The sequence below is a fragment of the Alternaria dauci genome, chromosome 1, assembly GCF_042100115.1.
Source record: "Alternaria dauci strain A2016 chromosome 1, whole genome shotgun sequence".
Taxonomy (NCBI): domain Eukaryota; kingdom Fungi; phylum Ascomycota; class Dothideomycetes; order Pleosporales; family Pleosporaceae; genus Alternaria; species Alternaria dauci.
The window spans coordinates 1602449-1622605 of NC_091272.1; the positions used below are offsets into that span (position 1 = coordinate 1602449).

At 53.0% G+C, this 20157-nt stretch overlaps 8 protein-coding genes across 8 annotated transcripts; 4 read left to right on the plus strand and 4 right to left on the minus strand.

Moving 5' to 3' along the window:
* Nucleotides 1–83: 83 nt before the first annotated feature.
* Nucleotides 84–1923, plus strand: ACET3X_000507 (uncharacterized protein; the record flags this gene model as incomplete). Its single annotated transcript, XM_069447810.1, has 4 exons — nucleotides 84–241; nucleotides 290–1040; nucleotides 1088–1588; nucleotides 1648–1923. The coding sequence occupies 4 exons, from the start codon at nucleotides 84–86 to the stop codon at nucleotides 1921–1923; spliced, it is 1686 nt and encodes a 561-aa protein (XP_069310749.1).
* A 724-nt stretch (nucleotides 1924–2647) lies between these two features.
* ACET3X_000508 (uncharacterized protein) lies at nucleotides 2648–3821 on the minus strand (the record flags this gene model as incomplete). The annotated part of the gene is made up of 2 exons (XM_069447812.1): nucleotides 2648–3258; nucleotides 3323–3821. 2 exons carry the CDS (start codon nucleotides 3819–3821, stop codon nucleotides 2648–2650), a joined length of 1110 nt encoding a protein of 369 aa, XP_069310750.1.
* Nucleotides 3822–5138: 1317 nt separating this feature from the next.
* Nucleotides 5139–6267, minus strand: ACET3X_000509 (uncharacterized protein; the record flags this gene model as incomplete). The annotated part of the gene is made up of 3 exons (XM_069447813.1): nucleotides 5139–5500; nucleotides 5552–6102; nucleotides 6164–6267. 3 exons carry the CDS (start codon nucleotides 6265–6267, stop codon nucleotides 5139–5141), a joined length of 1017 nt encoding a protein of 338 aa, XP_069310751.1.
* Nucleotides 6268–6916: 649 nt separating this feature from the next.
* ACET3X_000510 (uncharacterized protein) lies at nucleotides 6917–10325 on the plus strand (the record flags this gene model as incomplete). The annotated part of the gene is made up of 5 exons (XM_069447814.1): nucleotides 6917–6964; nucleotides 7041–7912; nucleotides 7966–8197; nucleotides 8244–8557; nucleotides 8609–10325. 5 exons carry the CDS (start codon nucleotides 6917–6919, stop codon nucleotides 10323–10325), a joined length of 3183 nt encoding a protein of 1060 aa, XP_069310752.1.
* Nucleotides 10326–11037: 712 nt separating this feature from the next.
* On the plus strand, nucleotides 11038–12818 carry ACET3X_000511 (uncharacterized protein; the record flags this gene model as incomplete). The annotated part of the gene is made up of 8 exons (XM_069447815.1): nucleotides 11038–11198; nucleotides 11287–11363; nucleotides 11439–11481; nucleotides 11532–11601; nucleotides 11649–11708; nucleotides 11756–12098; nucleotides 12151–12416; nucleotides 12465–12818. The coding sequence occupies 8 exons, from the start codon at nucleotides 11038–11040 to the stop codon at nucleotides 12816–12818; spliced, it is 1374 nt and encodes a 457-aa protein (XP_069310753.1).
* A 1120-nt stretch (nucleotides 12819–13938) lies between these two features.
* ACET3X_000512 (uncharacterized protein) lies at nucleotides 13939–16410 on the minus strand (the record flags this gene model as incomplete). The annotated part of the gene is made up of 2 exons (XM_069447816.1): nucleotides 13939–16241; nucleotides 16290–16410. The coding sequence occupies 2 exons, from the start codon at nucleotides 16408–16410 to the stop codon at nucleotides 13939–13941; spliced, it is 2424 nt and encodes an 807-aa protein (XP_069310754.1).
* Nucleotides 16411–17034: 624 nt separating this feature from the next.
* Nucleotides 17035–18473, plus strand: ACET3X_000513 (uncharacterized protein; the record flags this gene model as incomplete). Its single annotated transcript, XM_069447817.1, has 2 exons — nucleotides 17035–17945; nucleotides 18002–18473. 2 exons carry the CDS (start codon nucleotides 17035–17037, stop codon nucleotides 18471–18473), a joined length of 1383 nt encoding a protein of 460 aa, XP_069310755.1.
* Nucleotides 18474–19032: 559 nt separating this feature from the next.
* ACET3X_000514 (uncharacterized protein) lies at nucleotides 19033–19944 on the minus strand. The gene is made up of 3 exons (XM_069447818.1): nucleotides 19654–19944; nucleotides 19392–19551; nucleotides 19033–19336 (listed from the first exon to the last, which is right to left on the minus strand). Exons 1-3 carry the CDS (start codon nucleotides 19817–19819, stop codon nucleotides 19246–19248), a joined length of 417 nt encoding a protein of 138 aa, XP_069310756.1. The 5' UTR covers nucleotides 19820–19944; the 3' UTR covers nucleotides 19033–19245.
* Between the last annotated feature and the right edge of the window lie 213 nt (nucleotides 19945–20157).

Consider the following 20157-nt stretch of genomic DNA (forward strand, 5'->3'; position numbering starts at 1 on the left):
TCGGCCACATTCAGCAGGTCTGAAGATCATCGGCACCCACACCAGTCATTCAATCGCTGCTCCATTCGTTCCACCCAGCAGCTATGTCGTACACCACCAGTCTTACAGGTCGCGAGCGGTCAAGATGGCCACCGCTAACGCGCATGCTCATGTCCGGGGAGATGTCGGATGAAAAGGCGCGAGAGTTGACACGGAAAGAGAAATTTGACGTGTGGATGGTCAACGAGGGTTACCGAAGATTGTAGGTCACAGCACAGGGTCAAAGAAGCAAATTGACTAACGTATCCAGCTTTGTGTTCACCTTTGCGATATTACACGTCATGGTCTTCGTCTTTGGTATGATGAATTACGGCCTGAAGGATAACTCCATTGGCTCAAGGGAGCGCTTTGGTCTGACATTCCCCATTGCTCGTTCCGCTGCTCTCGTGCTCCACGTCGACGTCGCTTTCATCCTCTTTCCAGTATGCAGGAACCTAATCTCCATGGCTCGTCGTACGCCGTTGAACGACGTAATTCCTTTTGACAAGAACATTACCTTTCACAAACTGGTAGCCTGGTCCATCGTATTCTTCTCCTGGGTCCACACTATCGCCCATTGGAACAACCTCGCCAGGTTTTCGGCATCGAACGATCTAGGATTCATGGGATTCATCCTAGCCAACCTTGCGACTGGACCTGGATGGAGCGGTTACGTCATGCTGCTTGCGCTCAACGCGATCGCCTTTACAGCCGCGGAGAAGGCTCGTCGTGCCAACTTCGAACGCTTCTGGTACATGCACCATCTGTTCATTGTATTCTTCGTTTTCTGGTCGATCCACGGAGCTTTCTGTATGATTCAGCCTGACTTTGCGCCTTTCTGCGACGGCATTGGTGTTTTCTGGGAGTACTGGATGTACGGTGGATTCGCCTACCTGGCCGAACGCATCGCCCGTGAAGTACGAGGACGACACAAGACGTACATCTCCAAGGTCATCCAGCATCCCAGCAACGTTTGCGAGGTTCAGATCAAGAAGGAGCATACCAAAACTCGTGCTGGACAGGTATGTCGCCTCGTCATTCGAATATGACTGTGTACTAACGACGACAGTACATCTTCTTGTGCTGCCCTGAAATCTCCATCTGGCAATACCATCCCTTTACTCTTACCAGCGCACCCGAAGAAGACTACATCTCTGTGCATATTCGTATGGTCGGAAACTTCACCAAAGCCTTCGGTCAGGCCCTTGGCTGCAGCACCGAGAGGAAGCCGCCCGGCGAAAAGAGCGAAAAGGGCGGATCGAGCGAAGAAATTGCCTTGCGAAAGATCCTCCCCCGAGTCTATATCGATGGTCCTTTCGGTTCCGCTTCTGAGGATGTGTTCAAGTTCGAAGTCGCCGTTCTCTGCGGTGCTGGTATTGGTGTCACACCTTTCGCATCGATCCTCAAGAGTATCTGGTATCGCATGAACTACCCTCAGGGATCTCGCACAAGGCTAAGGAAGGTATACTTCTTCTGGATCTGCAGAGATTTTGGGTCTTTCGAATGGTTCAGGTCGCTGTTGCTGGCCATCGAGGCACAGGATGTCGATGACCACATCGAAATCCACACCGTAAGTCTTATACTCATCAGTGGCTCTTCGAAACAATGGTTTACTAACTACCCCCATAGTACCTTACAGCAAAGATCAAGGCAGACGACGCGACAAACATTATGATCAATGACGCAAACGCCGAACAGGACGCCATCACCGGTCTTCGCGCACCTACAAACTTCGGTCGACCCAACTGGGACATGATTTTCAAGTCCATCCGCAAAATCCACGCACCCGCCGAGGCTGGTGTCTTTTTCTGTGGCCCCAAGGGTCTCGGTTCTACACTCCACGTCAAGTGCAACATGTACTCTGAGCCTGGCTTCAGTTTCGTATGGGGTAAGGAGAACTTCTAAATGCCATCGCCATTTTTGGAGAGAATGATACGGGGAGAAAGACGAAGGGACTGGGGTTATACCATTTGCTATATTGAGAGCGAATTGTCACTTATTACTACGGTTGTATATAATTCGCTCGTCTCTTTCCACTTTTTCGTCTATTTGTTTGTTAATCTTGAAAGCTGCAAGCGGCTTGAGAAGTATTTTCAAAGGCTACGATATCCCATAGAATTTCTAATGATGAAGACTGAACGCATTCCATTCACAAGTGCCTCCTCCGCGGCTGCACTTGTTCGTACATGCCAACCCAAAAGATTAGCCTGATTGCCACCCTGTTTTTCCCTCAAATTTCACGCAATCGTACGATCCTACATATGCGTAATCACGCCACTCTCATTCATGCATTCAAGCCAGCCAAACATCCCGAAACCCTGTACGCCGCAACACCAAGGTTAAACTCCACATCGCCTCGGGTAACGGCAATGCTCGGACTCCGCGGGATCTACGCTTCATACCGAGCGATGGGATTGGGGTGGTCCTTGTCAGCGCGTAGCGATTCAGGGCGCAGGACGGACGGTGGGACGCGAGGTCGGGAGAGGAGACAGTGGTCAAGCTTTGGGTGTCTCGGGAGCCAAGGGCTTGGGGTTTGAGCACGTGAAAGGCTCCACGGACTGAGATCGTGTATAGAAAACTAGACCGTATGCTGCTAGACGAATTGGGTAAGATATCGTGCTACGCTAAGCTACAACTGTTTCTTCCATCCCTTCTCTAACCAGTTGTTGATTTCTACAAGTCCCTCTAGCTCTTTGACCCCCGAATCGATACCTTCGCCTACAGTCATATCGTGGGCTCCAATGACCCATATGTTGTCTTTCCGCGCAAATTCTCTGGTACGGAACATCGTGTCGATTGCTTGTTCTGGATCGGCGTGCATGCCCGACTCCGAATAAGGTGGCCTGGCAGTACGTCTCGGCTCTTTGAGAAGGTCTGGATGATGATAACAGTCGCCAGCCAGCAGTACAAAAGTGTGCTCGTTCTCTGTGGAGCCTGATGTCGTTCGCACTAGCATCATCTGATGGCCTGGCGAATGTCCTGGAGCGTCGACGATATACGCTGACCCATCTCCAAACACATCGTATCCTCGATCAAAAGCGCCGATACCGATCCACTCGGGCTTTTTGAGATCTACAGCAACGTACTTACCCTGCGCCATACCCTCCGTAACTTGGCCTGCTCTCTTGTCGCCTGCTTCTCTCAACACATCATCAGGCACATAGCTCTCTACAATCTTTCGGCTACCATCCACCGGCAAAGTCTCACTGAGCGTCACGGCTCTCGAATCAATCGGATAACCTAAAAATCAGTATCCAGAGTCAGCAAAAGGCTCAAATACAATTCGTACACGGAAGATACCCACCCGGCCTCGCGTATGTACAGCAAGTTGGGCCAACCCACATTTCTGCCTCCCCAAACCCAGCCTTGGCCCCATCGCCAACATGATCAAAGTGCATGTGCGAAAAAATGACTGCCTTGACTTTCTCAGGTTGCTGTTCGGCCGATCCATGCTCTCGTAGAATGTCTGCCGGTGACTCTGGCTCGCACGTGAAGTATGGTAGAGCGTCTTCGACAAGAACAGGCGGGAGGTTCTCGAGGTCTTTTCGCATGCCTAAATCGAAAATGTACTTATCCCCGGTTGCGGCGTGCTCGATGAAGAACACGTAGTCTGGTGCGTAAAACGTCTCTCTGTTCCCGCTCTCATCGTTGAGGTCCTTTGGCTCTTGCGGCTTATCCGGGCCAGGAAGCAAGATCATGTCCGTGGGCATGTAAATGCCGCCGGCTTGAATCAGATGGACATTGCATATTGCGGTAGAGGATGGTATGGAATGCCATGGCAGCTGGACTGATGACTCTGTCATGGTTTTGATAAGATGGTGAAGATGAATTGCTCGTGAGTCGGGAATCAGATGTTCGGGATTTTATCTTGGAAGACATTTGAGATTTGAGTTAGTGACCATGCAGTTGACGTCATCGCTACAATGGGACATCTCACTAAGACTTACTGTTGCACATTGCGTATGAGTTCTTCTAAGCTTATATTCAGGCTGTAAGACAATCGAGATGTAGTATATGGTCTAAGTGTATACACAAGTATCACATGCTCGAACACGAACTCCAGACCTCGCTGCATCAAAGCTGCCATCCCATGCACTAGCTCAACCGCAACGAATTTCAGCACATGTAACAGATATCCAGTACCCTCAAGCAGTCCCATCTCAGCAGTTCACCGGGGCACCCTTGAGCTATCACAAGTACATTTGCAGACTACAAGGCTCTGTTATCTCTGCGTCTATCTGCTGACCGGTCAACGTAATCGTGACATCCGTACACATCCATTCACCCTCTCCCGCCCCAACACTCCTCCTCGACCCACTTCTTCTCTCTACACTCGTCACATCCGCGTGTACCCTCTACATAAACCACCATCATCTCGTCTAAGGGCGTATAGCATCGCGCACCTCTACGACAAGAATCTTGACACATGCCACATGTTGTATCCTTGTGTGTCGGCCACTGTACAAAATCGGTTGATGTCTCAAATGCAGTTCGGGTAATATGTCTTACCTCAGTCTCTGGAGTTGATTGCTTGGCATTGACGGTTCCGCTCGGGTGTTGGTAGTCTGGTGTATGAATTGGCGAGATGTGGCCGCATGTGTACTTCGTGAGGCGTAGATGACACATGTTGATGTATCGAGGGGTTCAGTATTGTACAAGGTTGTGTTGGAGTTTGGTGTTGATCGGACTTGTGGCACGGTTGTTAAGTCGTGGGTTCGTTTGTGCTAAAAGAGTGCTCTTGCTTATACTTGAAGGAGAAGAAGCGACAAGTGAAATAGTAAGGATGTGATGGAGGGAGTCAATAGGCTTATAACTGAGTAATTTGGGGGGGGGGGGGGCACTTTCGTTCGTGTGAATGATCTTGGTCGCTCGGGTTCCTTCACAGCGTCAGTACAGCACATCAGTTGGTATAGCTGCAAACGCTTGGTGACGCAGGCTCGTATGCTGTGGCAAGAACGCAACAATGTTTATAAAACGAACTATGTGTATAACCCAATCAACGAGTGCCAAACGCCAGAGGAAGTTCAATACAACGCTCGCTCTATCCGCCTACGCAAACAAGCCCAGAGCAGGATATGTACACTGGAGATGAAGGTATAAATATTCCAGCAAGCCAAGGCCTATTTGGCAAGTATCGGCGCCGCCTTTCCAGCTTTTTCCGCTGCGATGTTCGCCAGCTTTTGCAGCTTTTCGGCACGTACTTGGCGGAAGTATCGGAAGAGGAGGATGAAGGATAGCTCGATGCGCTCTTTGGTCATCATGAGGAAACCTTGGACGAGCAGACCCTTGAGGATCTGAGGTCCGATACCCTTGAAGAGCGCTGCGGGACCTTCGTGTTGTATGATGTATTGCATGACCTCGGTGAAGGACTTGAAAGGCTTGCCGTTCCTGGCTGGTGGAGGTTTTGATTGCAGCCCAACTTTTGCGACGATAAGGGGTTGTGTTGCAATTGTGGCAAGAGTCTTGGAAAGAGCGCCGATGACTGAAAACTGTTAGCAGCTTCACTTGAGCAATGATGGTAGTCTCGACTTACGGAACGCCTCCAGAGGCTTCAGCGTCTTCTTTCCGGGGTACAAGACCTCGCGTAGTCGCTGGTAGGCTCCGTATGTGATGGAAGGGTTGACCACAAGCACCAGACTGGCCCTGAGGCCTCTCCAGAGACCAGTCCAGCCGTCATCGCCGTTGACCACGTCCATGGCCGTAGCGACCAAGCCCTTGCGCTCTGCCTTGGTCATGGTCTGTTGCCTCGTCGTTACGACCGCGACTGGAATTGTGAAGAGCTGGGCGAGCGCTCCCGCAACGGCTCCCAGGGAGAGTTCGACTGGGGTACTCGGCGATGTTTGGAGCGAACGGTTCGCCACGTACAGACTCCGTACAACGGTATACCAGTAGAAGTAGGCAAAGTTGGTCGATGCTACGCCGAGCAGAGAGCCTCCTATGCCGGCATACAGGCCAGACAGACCCTCCTCTGCAAAGACCTTCTGCAGCGCGTCGACGGCACCATTGTAGTGTTCGCCATCGGCGGGATTGGCGTCATTGGAGGTGGGAGAGATCTTGACCTGGACCTGCAGCCGCGTCTTGATCCTGAGGCCTTGTTAGTACTTCTCTCGATTGCACACGACGACTCGGAATATGTGGAACTTACAAGTCGAGAGGGTAGACAAGCGTGTTCGCGATGACAGCACCAGCGGCGCCTGCGACGGCGTTACCCCATGGTGGTAGAGTGTCTACCTTGGACTGCCCGGCCATGGTAGCGGTGGTTGAGTAAAGTTGCTAGGGCTTGGCTTGGAGTCTTGCGACTACGGAGAATGTGACAGGCAGAGGAATATGGGCGTGTGGAACAAGTTATGGAATCCTCCTATCTCATCGTGACAACAATAATCTGGGGACTGGAGATAGCAACACCGGGAGTCGGAAAAAGCGGGCAGGGGATGTTCATGGAGCACGCAACGCGATAGCGCTTGTCGCATGCATGGCTGACTTCTCCCGAGGTTGCAGAGGCCGAGGTCCAGGGTCGGATGACGTCTTGGCCTGGTCCTTTGGGCCTTCCTTCCCCGTCACCATCTGTTGATCATTTCGGCGGGCGCACGCAAGCTCTTGTTGGCTCGGCATACCTTACACGTGAGTGAGTGCCGTTTTGGGTCGCGCACCTGCTGTGAATCTGCATCTCTTGCTGCAACTGGCAGTCGCGACGACAGGCGGCTGGCAGGAACGTGCGTCGCGCTAAAACCCTCAGCGCCATTGCAAACAACACACGACCACCACGACTTCTTGGTGCGCCTTTGACTCAAATCCCTCGAGTGAGTCGCATCGTTATGGCACGACGCACGTAGCTTCACTGTTCACTGCTCGTATTGGTCAAGCTTCTTTAACCATACCCGGTTTCAGGCCATTCACCATGGCCGACCGCGCCGCTCAGCTTGAGGCTTGTAAAGCTGCTGCAAGCGTATGTGATACTCACAACTAACCTCTCGTAGCAGCAGCAAGTTTTCTATTGTAGCTCCAACTAATCAGGCTACCAGAACTTTCGCTCCCGGCTTCAGACAGCCGCTACCAAAGATGAGGCGCTCACTCTGGCCATCAGTGTGGCTGAGAATCTGATGAAGGCGCTCAAACTCTCGTCGAATCCAGACGAAAAGAAACAAATCAAGGCGCAATGCGGTGAGATGATGAATGTTGCCGATCGCATCAAGAACACCGAAACATGGACACCTTCGGTCGCACCACAGTCCTCAAATGCGAGAGATGAGCGGGTCGGTCAATGGGCTGCCCAGGTCGCTGGAAGTGCGACTCCGAGTACAGCCTTTGAAGACTCTGCCACGCGTTCCAACACATCCCATGGTGATCTTTCTTCAACCACAGGGCCTGTTGGCGGCCCAACAGCTTCAGGTAAATCATCAGCTTCTTCTTCTTCTTCCTCATCAACATTCATTCATCATTCAGACGTCTCTTCAACAGTTCCTATTGTCAGGCAAGCTATCTACCAAGATTGCATGCCGCTTACCGATATTTCGGATGGTACTGTTCCAGTCGGCATGCCAAGCGCAATCACTGATGTTTGGCACGAAGATATCTCAAACGCAAAGATTGGCCATGATTACCACACCAGAAACAAACGCAACGTGGAACTAAATTCATCTGCAACAGCGCACTTTCCTACTCCACAACCTCAGCCAAGGGCTCTTGCTCCGCAAACATCGGTTCTAGCACCATCAACTGCACCCTACACTCAGATACACAGGCTACGGGAGCCAGTTTCAAGCAGGAAACTGCCCGCAAAAGAGAGCATCATCTTGTTGAAGGCTTCCATAGTCAATGGCTTCAAGTTTCCGCCTTGGGACAAAACGCCGTCTGCGCATGAATTTACCTTGGAAGAGGGCGTGGCCCCCTACACGTACATGACCTCATGCTCGAGAAGCGGTTCTTCAAAGAGACTGACAGCAACAGGGACACCCGGGATCTGAGTCTGTCGTCATACCAGCAGCAATTCTTCTTGGGTTGGCTACGTGCCAAAGACGCTGTCCCGCCACCCTCGCAGTTTCCCAACGGTAGGGCTGGCATCGGGCCTTTGATGTCCAGCACGAGGCCTCTAGATCTCGTACAGGATGCAGCTTCAGATTGCTCAGTGGTTACGAGCTTATGTGCTGGCATTGCTCGCTCTGAACGGGGCCACGACGAGGTTTGTCATGCGGAGAGGTCAGCGGCTCTGATGCTAATCGTGACAGATGCTCACAAACAAGATATACCCATACGACAAGCACCTTGGGAGGCCAGTACCGTCATCCAACGGCAAATACATTGTACGGCTTAATTTCAATGGCTGCTGGAGAAAGGTCGTCATCGACGACCGGTTACCGGTATCAAGTACCCATCGGCTGCTGCACGTAATCGATCGCCGTAATCCAGCGCTTTTGTGGCCAGCACTACTCGAAAAAGCATATCTGAAGGTCCGCGGCGGTTACGACTTCCCTGGGAGCAGTTCATGCAGTGATCTTTGGGCGATGACCGGCTGGATACCAGAACAAGTGTTTTTGCAAGAGTAAGCTAATTCCTGGCTCTTGTCTTCGTCTGGCCATACTGAGTATTATAGGGCGGACACAGTTCCCGAGCAACTCTGGAAGCGCATATACAACGCTTTCATGTATGGCGATGTTCTAGTTACCGCAGGTACTGGGAAGATGTCCACTAGACAGGAGCGCGAACTTGGTCTTGAAGGCCAGCACAGCTATGTCGTGCTGGATATGAAAGAGACGGATCAGGATCGACTGTTGCTTATCAAGAACCCTTGGGTCGAAGGAAAAGGCTGGCGCGGTCCTCGCCCTTCGGCTGTGACGGCCATGGATGCATCTGCATCTGTCTCTAGTGGCGACTCTAGTAACAGCCTCGAGAGCTATCATAGGGACAGCGTTCCAACTAAGGATCGACCGCACCCAACGACATTCTGGATCGGGCTTGAGCAGGTCATACAGCACTTCGAGAGCCTGTACCTGAACTGGAACCCTGGCCTCTTCCAGTATCGACAAGACATTCATTTCGAGTGGAATGTGGAGTCGTCGCCAGGTGGTTGCCTTGTGAAGCATCCGCAGTTCGCCTTCACTTCCAAACATGCCGGCCCTGTGTGGTTCCTCCTTAGCCGCCATTTCCGAGATACGACAGCAGTTACCAAGGAAGAGTCAGATGCCTTTAACGACGGAAGCATCCGTCCTGACTCTCAAGTCAACTCCAACGGAGATGCACCAAAGGGATACATGAGTATAGCTATCTGTAATGGCCAGGGAGAGCGACTGTATATGAAAGATACCTACCTAGAGTCGAGCGACTACGTCACAACACCGCAGTGTCTTCTTCGCTGTGATACGGACGCGAGCTCGACCTATACAGTGGTGATTGACCAAGACGACTTGCCTCCGTCACTGTACAGCTTTTCTCTGTCAGCATTCGCAAACTCGCCAATCACACTGGAACAGGCGGCGCAACGGTACCCCCTCCAGAAGACGGAGGAAGGCGCATGGACCAGGCAGACGGCTGGTGGTGGCACAGACTCTTCGAAATATTTTGACAATCCTCAGTATTCGCTCACCATCAAGGAACGTAGCTCACTAGCCATCCTGCTCACGAGTACGAACCACGAGCATCCCCTACATGTCAAACTTGCGCTGGGACACGGAAAGAGGTTATATCGTCTCCAGAGTCGCGATGTACTTGCAGACTCGGGTGATCACCGCAGTGGATGTGTCCTAGCGGAGATTAAGGACCTTCAGCCGGGCTCCTACACGATTATCTGCTCGTTGTTCGAAGCTGGTCTGACTGGCGACTACAAACTCCGAGTTGACAGCACGAGCGAGGTGGTGTTGAAGCAAGTGCCGCGCGATGGAGCAGGTCTACTTTCCATGAAGCTCGCTCCGGCCTGCTTCGGTGCCAACATACATAAAGTTGCTGCCCCGTTGTGGCCTATGCGGTTGGCTTCGTATACCATCATCGCCAGATTCGCCAAGGCGACAAGTCCTCGTGCTATGGATCTGGGCAAGCTGGCGCGCAGTCCGCTTCGACTGAGTGTTGAGATTGGTCGAGGCCCAGAGCGCAAGTTCATCATGGCGAGCGAACAAGGCGAGTATTCGGATACGGCTACGGTTCGGTCCGAGAGCGTGAACATTGATCCGAAGCTCACGACGCAAGGCGAACTATGGCTTGTGTTGGATAGGTTGTCAGGCTCTGGTGGACCGGTAGAAGAATGGTACGACGTGGAAATCTACACGGACACGCCCAAGGCATGTGAGATTGGCGTATGGCGGGAATGGGACGACTGATGACTTTCCGACAGGGCAAAGTATGATCAGGGACGGTGTAGGGGTGGACCGAGAGTCATTTGCATTGTCGATCATAGCGATCATGCATTAGTCGGTATGTCTGGAACTTTTGCATCGTCGTGTGCAGACGTTGGAAAGGAGCACGTCAGGCTGCATCATGACACTTGAGTTTGTGCAGGTCAGTTGTAGCAAAGAATAGACGAGAAGTTGTCTTACACACGTGGTGCGGTTCCCATGATTGTGAAGCAAGGTATTCGGAGTTGTGAAACGTGGTAGGGGTGAGAGTCGGTGGCGAGACTGCACCCAATCAAGTGATGCACGATCCGTCAATGCATGTCCCTATTGCGCATTTCGACCTTGCAGCAGACGCGCAGGTTGGGATTAGAGGTACGATAACGGCAACGCTAAATAAAAGAACAGCAGCCCCTGCAAGTTGGCGATAACCGTCTCTCGGACTTGGATGCGTATGCTGCATTCGATCTGATCTCCTTTCTCCTTCTCTTCTCCACTACCCCGCTGCGACAAGGTTGAAGGCTATCGGCTGCGCTACGTCAGAGTTCCGCGCGTGTGCCAGCTGCCAAGTGACCCCGAAAAGTGCAACGCCTCAACGCCTCAGCACCTGACGACATCATCGATCCTTACCCAGATATAGCTTCGCGCTCCTGTCTCCACTTGCTGGTACTCTCTCGAGCAAAACACGTATCCCATCACCATGGCGGACCTCGCGCCAGAGAAGGCCCAACCGGGCTCTGCAACCACGTCCGCCCTCAACTCGAAAGATAATTCGCGGGCTGCAACGCCTTCAAACGCCGCCGTCGAGAAGGCGCCCGATGACAGCTCAAAGTTCAAGACCTTCTTGGGCATATTGAGGAGGTAACGTAGCACCGCCCAGTCACCGCATGTCTACTTGGCACGGCTGGCGAGATTCGACGCGCCAAAGCTAACTGCGTCTTGCCTCCAGGTTCATTGGTGTCTCCGACCTCGCTGCTGTTCGCTTCTCCCTCCCCGCACAACTCCTCGAACCAAGGCCAAACTTGGGTACGTTACATCACCATAAATCTCGGTTTGCTACCATGGCAAGTCGCTGCGGCTGGCCTATCATCTGACGGAGAGCAGAGTACTGGCACTACTTGGACAGGCCCGACACATTCATCAGGTCAGCATAGCTTCATCTTGAGCTGCAGGAGCCCTTACTGACCTGCACAGTATCGGAGATTCAGATGACGACCTGGGGCGCATGCTGGGGTGCTTGCGCTTCTGGTTTACCAAGGACCTGGTATGCCGCACGTGTCATCGCGAAAGACGTAGCTAATACCGGCGCAGAAATACGTCAAGGGCAAGCCGTGCAAGCCTTACAACTCCACATTGGGCGAATTCTTCAGGGTATGCTCTGATCTACAACGACACGGGCTACCTACTGACTCTCACAGTGCAACTGGAAGATCGAGGATACACATCCCACTCTCAAGACCCCCAACTCCGCACCCACAAGCGCTGCCAACAGCGTCAAAGGCGATGGCAAATTCGTCACCGTCTCCTACCTTACCGAGCAAACGTCTCACCACCCACCCGTCTCCGCCTTTTACGTCGACTGTCCCGAGAAGGGCATTAGCGCACGAGGCTACGATCAACTGAGCGCCAAATTTACTGGTACAAGCGTACGTGTGGTGGCTGGAGCGCACAACCTGGGCATCTTCATCACCTTGAAGAACCGGGACAATGAGGAGTACCAACTCACTCACCCAGCAGCCTACCTCGGGGGTATACTACGAGGTATGTCGTGAGAGCACAATATGCGGTGTGATCGTGCTTACCATATTTACAGGCTCCCTAAACGTATCCGTCGCGGATAGCTGCTTCGTCACCTGCCCCAAGACAGGGCTGAAGGTCATCCTAGAATACCAAGAGGAGGGCTGGCTCGGTCGATCACAGAACAAGGTTTTGGGTGTCATCTTCAAGTACGACCCCAAGAACGACACTATTACCAAGATCAAGGATGTGTCAGATAAGGATGTCCTGGCGCGGATAGAGGGCAACTGGCAAGACAAGGTCTACTATACCCTCGGCAGCAAGCCATTCGTCAAGGTTGCTGTAAGTACACTGATCATCAATCTGCATCATAGTCTAACATCTCGGCAGGAGAAGAACCTCATCATCGACCTCAACCCGCTCGACCCCGTAGCCAAGATTGTTCCCCCGCTCGACCAGCAGCTTCCCAACGAGTCTCTCAAGTTCTGGGATGGCGTCACAAATGCCATAGTAGGCAAGCAATATGGACTGGCGACGACCCTCAAGACCGAGATCGAGGAGAAGCAACGGCAAAAGGCTGCGGAGCGAAAGGCGGCAGACAAGGAATGGAAGCCGCGATTCTTCACTGGAGCAGTCACGCCTATCGGCAGACCAGACCTCACCAAGGACGGTGAGGAAGCTCTGAAGGGCTTGCACGCGGAGAACTACCAACTGCCGCCAAACGAGGAATACGCCGCTTTTTGATCGCATCCTCTCTTTCTCGCATGTTGGGAAGAAATTGCAGAACCGGACGAACCAGTATAGCAGGACTTTCACTACGACATCCACTACCTTTTGACTCTTCGGGGAACACAACACCCTCATTTGGCATCGTTGGCGATATCGGGACGCTTTTTGGTTGGTTAAGAAGAGGGGAGCATTGGCTTGTTCGGCGTTCTCGTACATAACATTGGGACCTACACATGGTGTTTGTGTCTTTTCTGTCACGATTATCTTACGAATAGATCTCTCAGACTGCTTGCCTTGATACAAAGGCTTTCTGTCAATTGACCCCTTTGGTGGGAACCATGACTTGTCGAATAATCATTCCAAAGCACCTACGTTATCCCTAAGCAACAAATCGCAACATATGAAACCAGATACTTGAACATATTTAGGACATATTGAATAGAGTAAATAATCGTCTATGCCAATGAATGAATACAGGGATTGATTTTGGGCTCATGACTATGTGCGGTTGCATGGTATGAATTTACTTCCGGTGTTGATGATGCCATTTAAGATACAAAACGACCACCAACACTACGGAAACATTTTGCGCAAATTCCAGGTGCTTTTCAATTATGTATCTGCTCAAGTTATAACCATCGATCCTGGGATACTTTGAAATAATGATCACAGTCATCAGAGAAAAAACAAAGTTGTGTAATCGTGGGGTTTTGTTGATTTTTCTATAATTTCAATGTCCAGCTCAGCAATGTCGCGACATGATCATCTGTCGACAAGACACGACTAAGCGGAATTGTGGAAAGCATCGCAAGCCCCAGATGGGAGCTACGCGATGAACCGCTGCGTTGAGTATGCAGGCGGTACTAAAAGATCCAGACAACGCCAGTATTCCGCCATGCAATGCAATACCATCGCCCTATTTGTAACCGTGCTGTTATCAAGAAACCATCATACGCCAGAAATTCGCCAGTATTGATACAAACAAGGATATACACAAGGTCCTATCATCCACATCGGACGCGACCGGTGTTGCGTGTCCGAGGATGATAGATGGAAATGTCCTATCAGACACGAGCTCGCAAACGTTACAGGAGCAACAACGTTGGTAGGCGGTGTTGTGACCGAAACAACCAGATCACTGTAAACCAGCCTTGTTGGTCTTCACAGTATGCGGGATAGGCTGCAGAATGCCCTTGTTGTCGGCAGTACCAAGAGCAGTGCCCTTGGACCATCCCATCTTCATCATCAGGGCATGGCCCTTGTTTTCCGGACCCAGCTCTGGTGCATTTGCACCAACGGTCTCACCATCCTTGTAGCCAAGCTGAGGGCGAGAACGTACGCCGCCCTGCTTGTGTTTGACAGTAGAGAACCTGCCGGGGCGGCCACCACCGCCCTGCGAATAGAGAGGACCTTTGAGGCGCTTCTGGAAGCCCTTCTTTGCAATCGCGATATCAAACTCATCGTCGGTATAGGTGCGCGTGCGATTGGTCTTGGAGAGGATGGTAAATCTGTCCATGCCATCGCCACGGGAACGAGAGTTCAAGTTGAAAAATGCAGCGGCTTGGTGGACAGTGGCACGGCGATAGGCCTCCATGGGTGGTAGAGATAGTGTCTGCATGTCACCCAACAAGAACTCACGTAGCTCTTCGACAATGTCCTCCATGTCGATGCCGCCCTGGTACTTGACCTTGAGATTGGGGCCTTTGCCCTTGCGACCTAGCAAGCCTTGTTGACGCAGCTCCTCACGCTCTGCCTTCTTAAGCCGCTTCTTTTCTCTGTCATTCGCCCACGCGCTCTGTAGCTGTTCGTTGAGATCGGAGTCATCCAACTCTGGCGGTGGCTGGCCACGTCGACCCTTCTTCTTAGGCTTTAGCGATGGGCGCTCAGTATCCATGATATCGAAACCGCCATATGGGTCCATCTCAAGGGCTGCAACCATAGCAGAGGCCGAAGGGAAGGTAGGTTCCCTATTACCTCGTCCACGCCCCTTCTTTCTGCTAGGCCTGCTGTAAGTGCCATATGAGTAGTCTTTGGCAGGGCCCGACCCATCGAAGAAATCGTCGCCCGCGTACAACATCACCTCATCGCCACCTAGGCCAAGCTCTTCTTGCTTCTGCAGGATCTTTGCGATAGTCTCGTCGTCGAGTTCATCATCGTCTTCTTCTTCGTCGTCGTCATCGTCGTCATCATCGTCTTCGTCATCTTCATCCTCATCGTCGTCCTCGGAGTCACTACTGGAAAGCATCTGCTGTTCACGCTCGTAGGCCTCTGACTCGAAAGCTTTAATCAGGCGCTTCTCGTCGGCAGTCTTGAGATGTGTGTATGACAGCCAACGGGCATCGTCGGTAACAGAGTTTTCGTAGACGCAGAGATATTGAAGGCCACTCTTGCGGGTGCGCTTCGATAGAATCCGAACGACTTTTTCCATGACATCTGACGAGGTGCTCATGTCTTCAAAGTCCTGCAACATGTCCGAATCCCAGTTGTCGCTGCCTTCGCCTTCGTTGCCGCCGTCCTGGCTTCCAGATACCGACTCCCAGTCGTTGTGACTGCCTGCATCCAGATCCATTTGCCGACGAGCGAAACCAGACGTAGCCAGCAGGTCTTCGGTGAGACCAAACTCTTCCATGTTCTGCATGTAGTCGTCGATAGCTGCGTCGCGGGGGTTCACCTCGCCACGCAAATAAGAGTCCATGCCGGGACGGGCAGTGTCAGGCAACCATCCAACATTTGGCTTGCTTCGATGTTGCCACTCGGTAGTTTTGCCTTCCCACGCGGGTCTGCCGCCTCTTCGCTTTGCAAATTGGTTCTGATCAACGTCATCAGCATCGGAGCCCATGTCTACCTCTAGCTGAGAAGCAGCGTTGCCTCGAATGCTAAGCTCAACCGATACTGGAACGTTTCCAGTCATGGTCACTGACGCACGATCGCCGGCCGAGGCAGCTTCGAGCTCAGGCTCTTGAAGAGACGGTGTTTCCACTGAAGGAGCAGGCTGTGATGGTCGTGATGGTGCGTCTTCGGAAGGTTGTGGCGTGGCGGTAGGCGTGGCTTTGAGTGCCTGTCTCGTAGATGGAGTGGCGACAGGTGCAGCTGATGACTGATTCCCACGGCCTCTGAACAGCACCTCATCAGCGCTCGATGACGAGGCCTCGGAGAGTGCAGGCGAGGGGCTGCGAATCGCCATGTGTGCCATTGCCGTTGTGTTGTCGGGCGTGGAGGAGGGCGAGGACGGTGTATTTGAGTCGGCACCGGAATCAGACGAGACCTGAGCAGTGTCTGGTTCAGGCGTGTCCAGCTTCTTCAGCGTGCCTTCGAGGTGGCCGGCGCTTACGAACTCAATGGGCATGTGTCGCAGTTTCTTGCCAACCTCAAACGCAGCGGTGCGGTGACTGGACATCCATTTTGCTTCGTCTTTGAGGGAGAACTTGGACGCGGCTGCTGCACGAACGGTCAACACAACGCACTGATTGGGGACCGCAAACGTACCCTCTTCATGGACTGGCCATGACTGGTACGAGTGGCGTTTGGAAGGCGCGCGCTGTGGTGTGTTTTTGGCTGAGCCGCCTTTGCCCTTGCCCTTGCCTTTGCCCTTTTTGCCCCGCGACATGGCGATGGCGGTGCGACGAGAGTTTGCGGTGAAACGGAAAGGGAGAGTGCGGTGGAAGCTTTGGAGATGATACGCTCTTGAATGTCTCGTCGCGAGTGGCGCGGGGCTAGTAACGATGCGCAGGGTTAGCTTTAGCGGAGCTTATGACGACTAGGGCCGCTGGTTATCGCGCTGTAGGGAGCTCTCAGCATGTCGAGCGAGCAGCAACACGTTCCCAGGTGGATAATCCATTCTAAGCAAGTGAAGCTGACGCACTTGAACGAAGCGCGGTGTACACAAGCTGTGTTGCTTTGTGCATGTTCTCGCCAGCGCATTCCCCAAGCGTGATTGACGTGAAGTGACACCCGTGGACAGCCAGGTGATAGCAACCGCGGGCCCCTCCCCCGCGGGAACCTTGGTTCGGAGAGCCGCATATGACCTCTGCGGCTCGCTGCGCCGACTGAGCAAATCCAACTCTGTGCTGATAATCCATCTCTCGTCCAACCCCCTGTGTCGTGGACATGTGTGAATAGTCGTGGCAAGTACGAACGCATGCAGGCAGCTCTAGGCAACCTCATCTCGGACCTCCGCATCACCTCCGCATCCCTCGTCGCCCTGGCCATACCACCTGTAGTTCCAGCCATCATGCATGACTTTGAGCGCGTTACCCGCAACGTTGTCCGCACCTTCTACGACCCTCCGCCTACAAATGACTCCAACGAACCCATATGGCTGCTGGGCCAGCGTTACGATCCCCGTCCTCCGTCATCCAAGCCTACGCCGACTGATTCGCCATCCGCGGGGACAGCCACGCCCCTGTCCGAGCGCAACGAAGACGAAAGCTGGATAAGGACCAGTATCGAAGAGACGGAGCGCAAAGAAGCTCCAAATGGCGAGGACCCGGCACAATACGGCAACTGGCCCTCTGCCTTCCTCGACGACTTCGAGTCGCGCATATGGATGACCTACCGCTCGGGCTTCGCAGCCATCCAGAAGAGCCAGGACCCAAAGGCAACAAGCGCCATGAGTTTTCGCGTGCGCATGCAGAACCTCGCCTCCCCTGGCTTCACGTCGGACACGGGCTTTGGGTGCATGATCAGGAGTGGGCAGTGCATCCTCGCCAACGCGCTGCAGATACTACGTCTCGGGCGGGACTGGAGATATCAAGAGAAGCCTGATGCGAAGGAGCATCAGGAAATACTCTCCATGTTTGCCGACGACCCGAGAGCGCCCTTTTCTATTCATCGCTTCGTCGAGCACGGCGCTGCTGTATGCGGAAAGTACCCTGGCGAGTGGTTCGGTCCCTCGGCAGCAGCACGTTGCATACAGGATCTAGTGCACAAGAACAAGGAAGCTGGACTGAGGGTGTACGTGTCAGGCGATGGCGCCGATGTGTACGAGGATAAGCTAAAGGAGATTGCCATGGAAGATGACGGCGAATGGCAACCTACACTAATCCTAGTCGGCACGAGGTTGGGCATCGACAAGATTACTCCAGTATATTGGGAAGCACTGAAGGCGAGCCTGCAGATGAAGCAGAGTATTGGCATTGCAGGGTAAGGCGCAGCGAGCATCTGGCATGCTTCATTAGTAGTTGTACTGACTGTCTTAGTGGCCGACCATCAGCATCACATTATTTTGTAGCCACGCAGGCGAACAACTTCTTCTATCTCGATCCCCACAGCACACGCCCGCTTCTACCCTATCGCCCTCCTCCAGCATCCACCGACAGCGAGGCAGCAGCAGCAGCGTCATCTTCCACGCTAGAAGCCTCGGCAACATCCACCTCGTCATCCACGACCATTGTCCCTTCATCAAACACATCATCGTATTCGGCAGAGGAACTCGCAACATGCCACACACGCCGCGTCCGCCGTCTGCAGATCCGCGAGATGGATCCCTCCATGCTCCTTGCCTTCCTCATTACATCGCAGGAAGACTACGACAACTGGAAAGAAGGCGTCCGCAGCGTGCAGGGTAAGAGCGTGGTTCACGTGCAAGACAGAGAGCCAGCGCCGCGAGGACAGGAGAGAGAGGGCGCTATTGACGAAGTTGAAAGCTTCGACGAGGATGGCTTACCATAGGCCCATGTTGTCTTGCTTTCCCTCGCTCTCTCGGTGGCCGCTCTCTTTTGGGTCTCGCAATGATATCATACGGGTACATGCATGTCTGGAGTTTGGGCATTCTTAGTATGGGTTTCTCGGGGTTGGCACATGTGTGTAGTCGTAAATGCCGCGTTTTCGTGTGCAACCCACATCCTGTCGTAACGATTTGCTCATTTTGCGGCGCTTCCAAAGCTGGCACGTGGAGTCCGTGCCTATCATTCTGACTGTGAAATCGACACGTTGTTGTAAAACGGGCTTCTACGTCATGTCGGCCAAAGTCGCATAGCACGCGACAGCTCCGGATGCGACGTAGTGAAAGACGCGCTTTGACGCGTGTATCCGGATGCGGTACACGCGACCGTCTCGAGCGCGTCAATACAGCGCTTCGACTCGAACGTCGCGCGTCATCCATCCTGCGCAAGGTAGACAGTTGAGTACCAAGACGGAGCATCTCTTCGTGGTCGGTATAACTGGTGATTAGTTGACAAACAGAAACAGAAATAAGAAAGGAAACCATTGGAGAAATTGGACTCATGTGTGAAGTTCGAAATAATTGATTCGTTCCCGTCTGCTGTGGTATAATGTACAGACCCTGATGGACCTCGTAGTCGAACACGACTAGATGATTCGATGACAGACAAACCGACCCATGATCACATTAGCAAAGGACCCGTGAACACCGCACCCCATAACCACTTGTCGGAATAGACAAGAAAGACCCAAAGAAAACATCCAGCGAAAAGAAAGCACTCTATTTGGTGGAAGAGGAGTACTTGGTAACAGCCTTGGTACCCTCAGACACAGCGTGCTTGGCAAGCTCACCGGGCAGGATCAGACGGACTCTGTGAATGAAGTCAGTATATGCGATTGGTTGGAGACCAGATGTGGAAAACGTACGATGTCTGAATCTCACGCGATGAGATGGTGGACTTCTTGTTGTAGGCAGCGAGCTTGGAGGCCTCAGTGGCAACGCGCTCGAAGATGTCGTTGACGAAAGAGTTGAGAATGCTCATGGCACGGTTGGAGATACCGGTGTCGGGGTGGACCTGCTTGAGGACTGGAAAGACGCGTCAGCAAATTTTGCTCAATGCAAGGCGATGAGGCAGATTGCGTCAAGGACTGGAAAACGCGCTCAATGGCGGGCAAATGGCAAACTCACCCTTGTAGATGTAGGAGGAGTATGTCTCCTTCCTGGTCTTGGTGCGCTTCTTCTTGTCGCCAGAGGGCGCGGCGGTCTTCTTGCCAGCCTCCTTCTTCTCAGCGGGAGCCTTGCCGGCCGGGGCCTTGCCGCCGGTGGTGGGAGTCTTCTGGGCCTTGGGGGGCATTTTGGGTGATTTGGTGGAGTTTGGGAAAAAGTGTGGGTTTGGGTTAAAAGCAGAAGCTTGGAGTGAGATGGAGTTGGCAGAGTGTCGTGGTGGGAGTTTGCGATGGATGAAGGGAAAGGTCGTCGACGGCGGGGGACGCGCTACTTATGGGGAGCGCGCTCTCATGTTGTGATCCAGCAGGCGGCTGGGAGGCCCGTGCGACAGCTCTTGCCAGTTTGGTGGCTAAGCGAGGCCCGCGAGTGGTCTTGCGCTGCGTTGCGGCAGGCGCTAGACGGCGTCGCTGCCTTTTCGCGCGCTAGCGTGGACAGGTTGATCTCGCGCACTCACAACAGTCCAGC

What these genes read in the sequence shown, in the direction of transcription:
- ACET3X_000514 (XM_069447818.1), bottom strand. Translation starts at nt 19,819, where the DNA reads ATGCCCCCCAAGGCCCAGAAGACTCCCACCACCGGCGGCAAGGCCCCG. An exon ending in CTCCTCCTACATCTACAAGG is followed by an intron (nt 19,552 to 19,653) that starts GTGAGTTTGCCA and finishes GCGTCTTTCCAG; the next exon opens with TCCTCAAGCAGGTCCACCCC. An exon ending in TCGCGTGAGATTCAGACATC is followed by an intron (nt 19,337 to 19,391) that starts GTACGTTTTCCA and finishes CTTCATTCACAG; the next exon opens with AGTCCGTCTGATCCTGCCCG.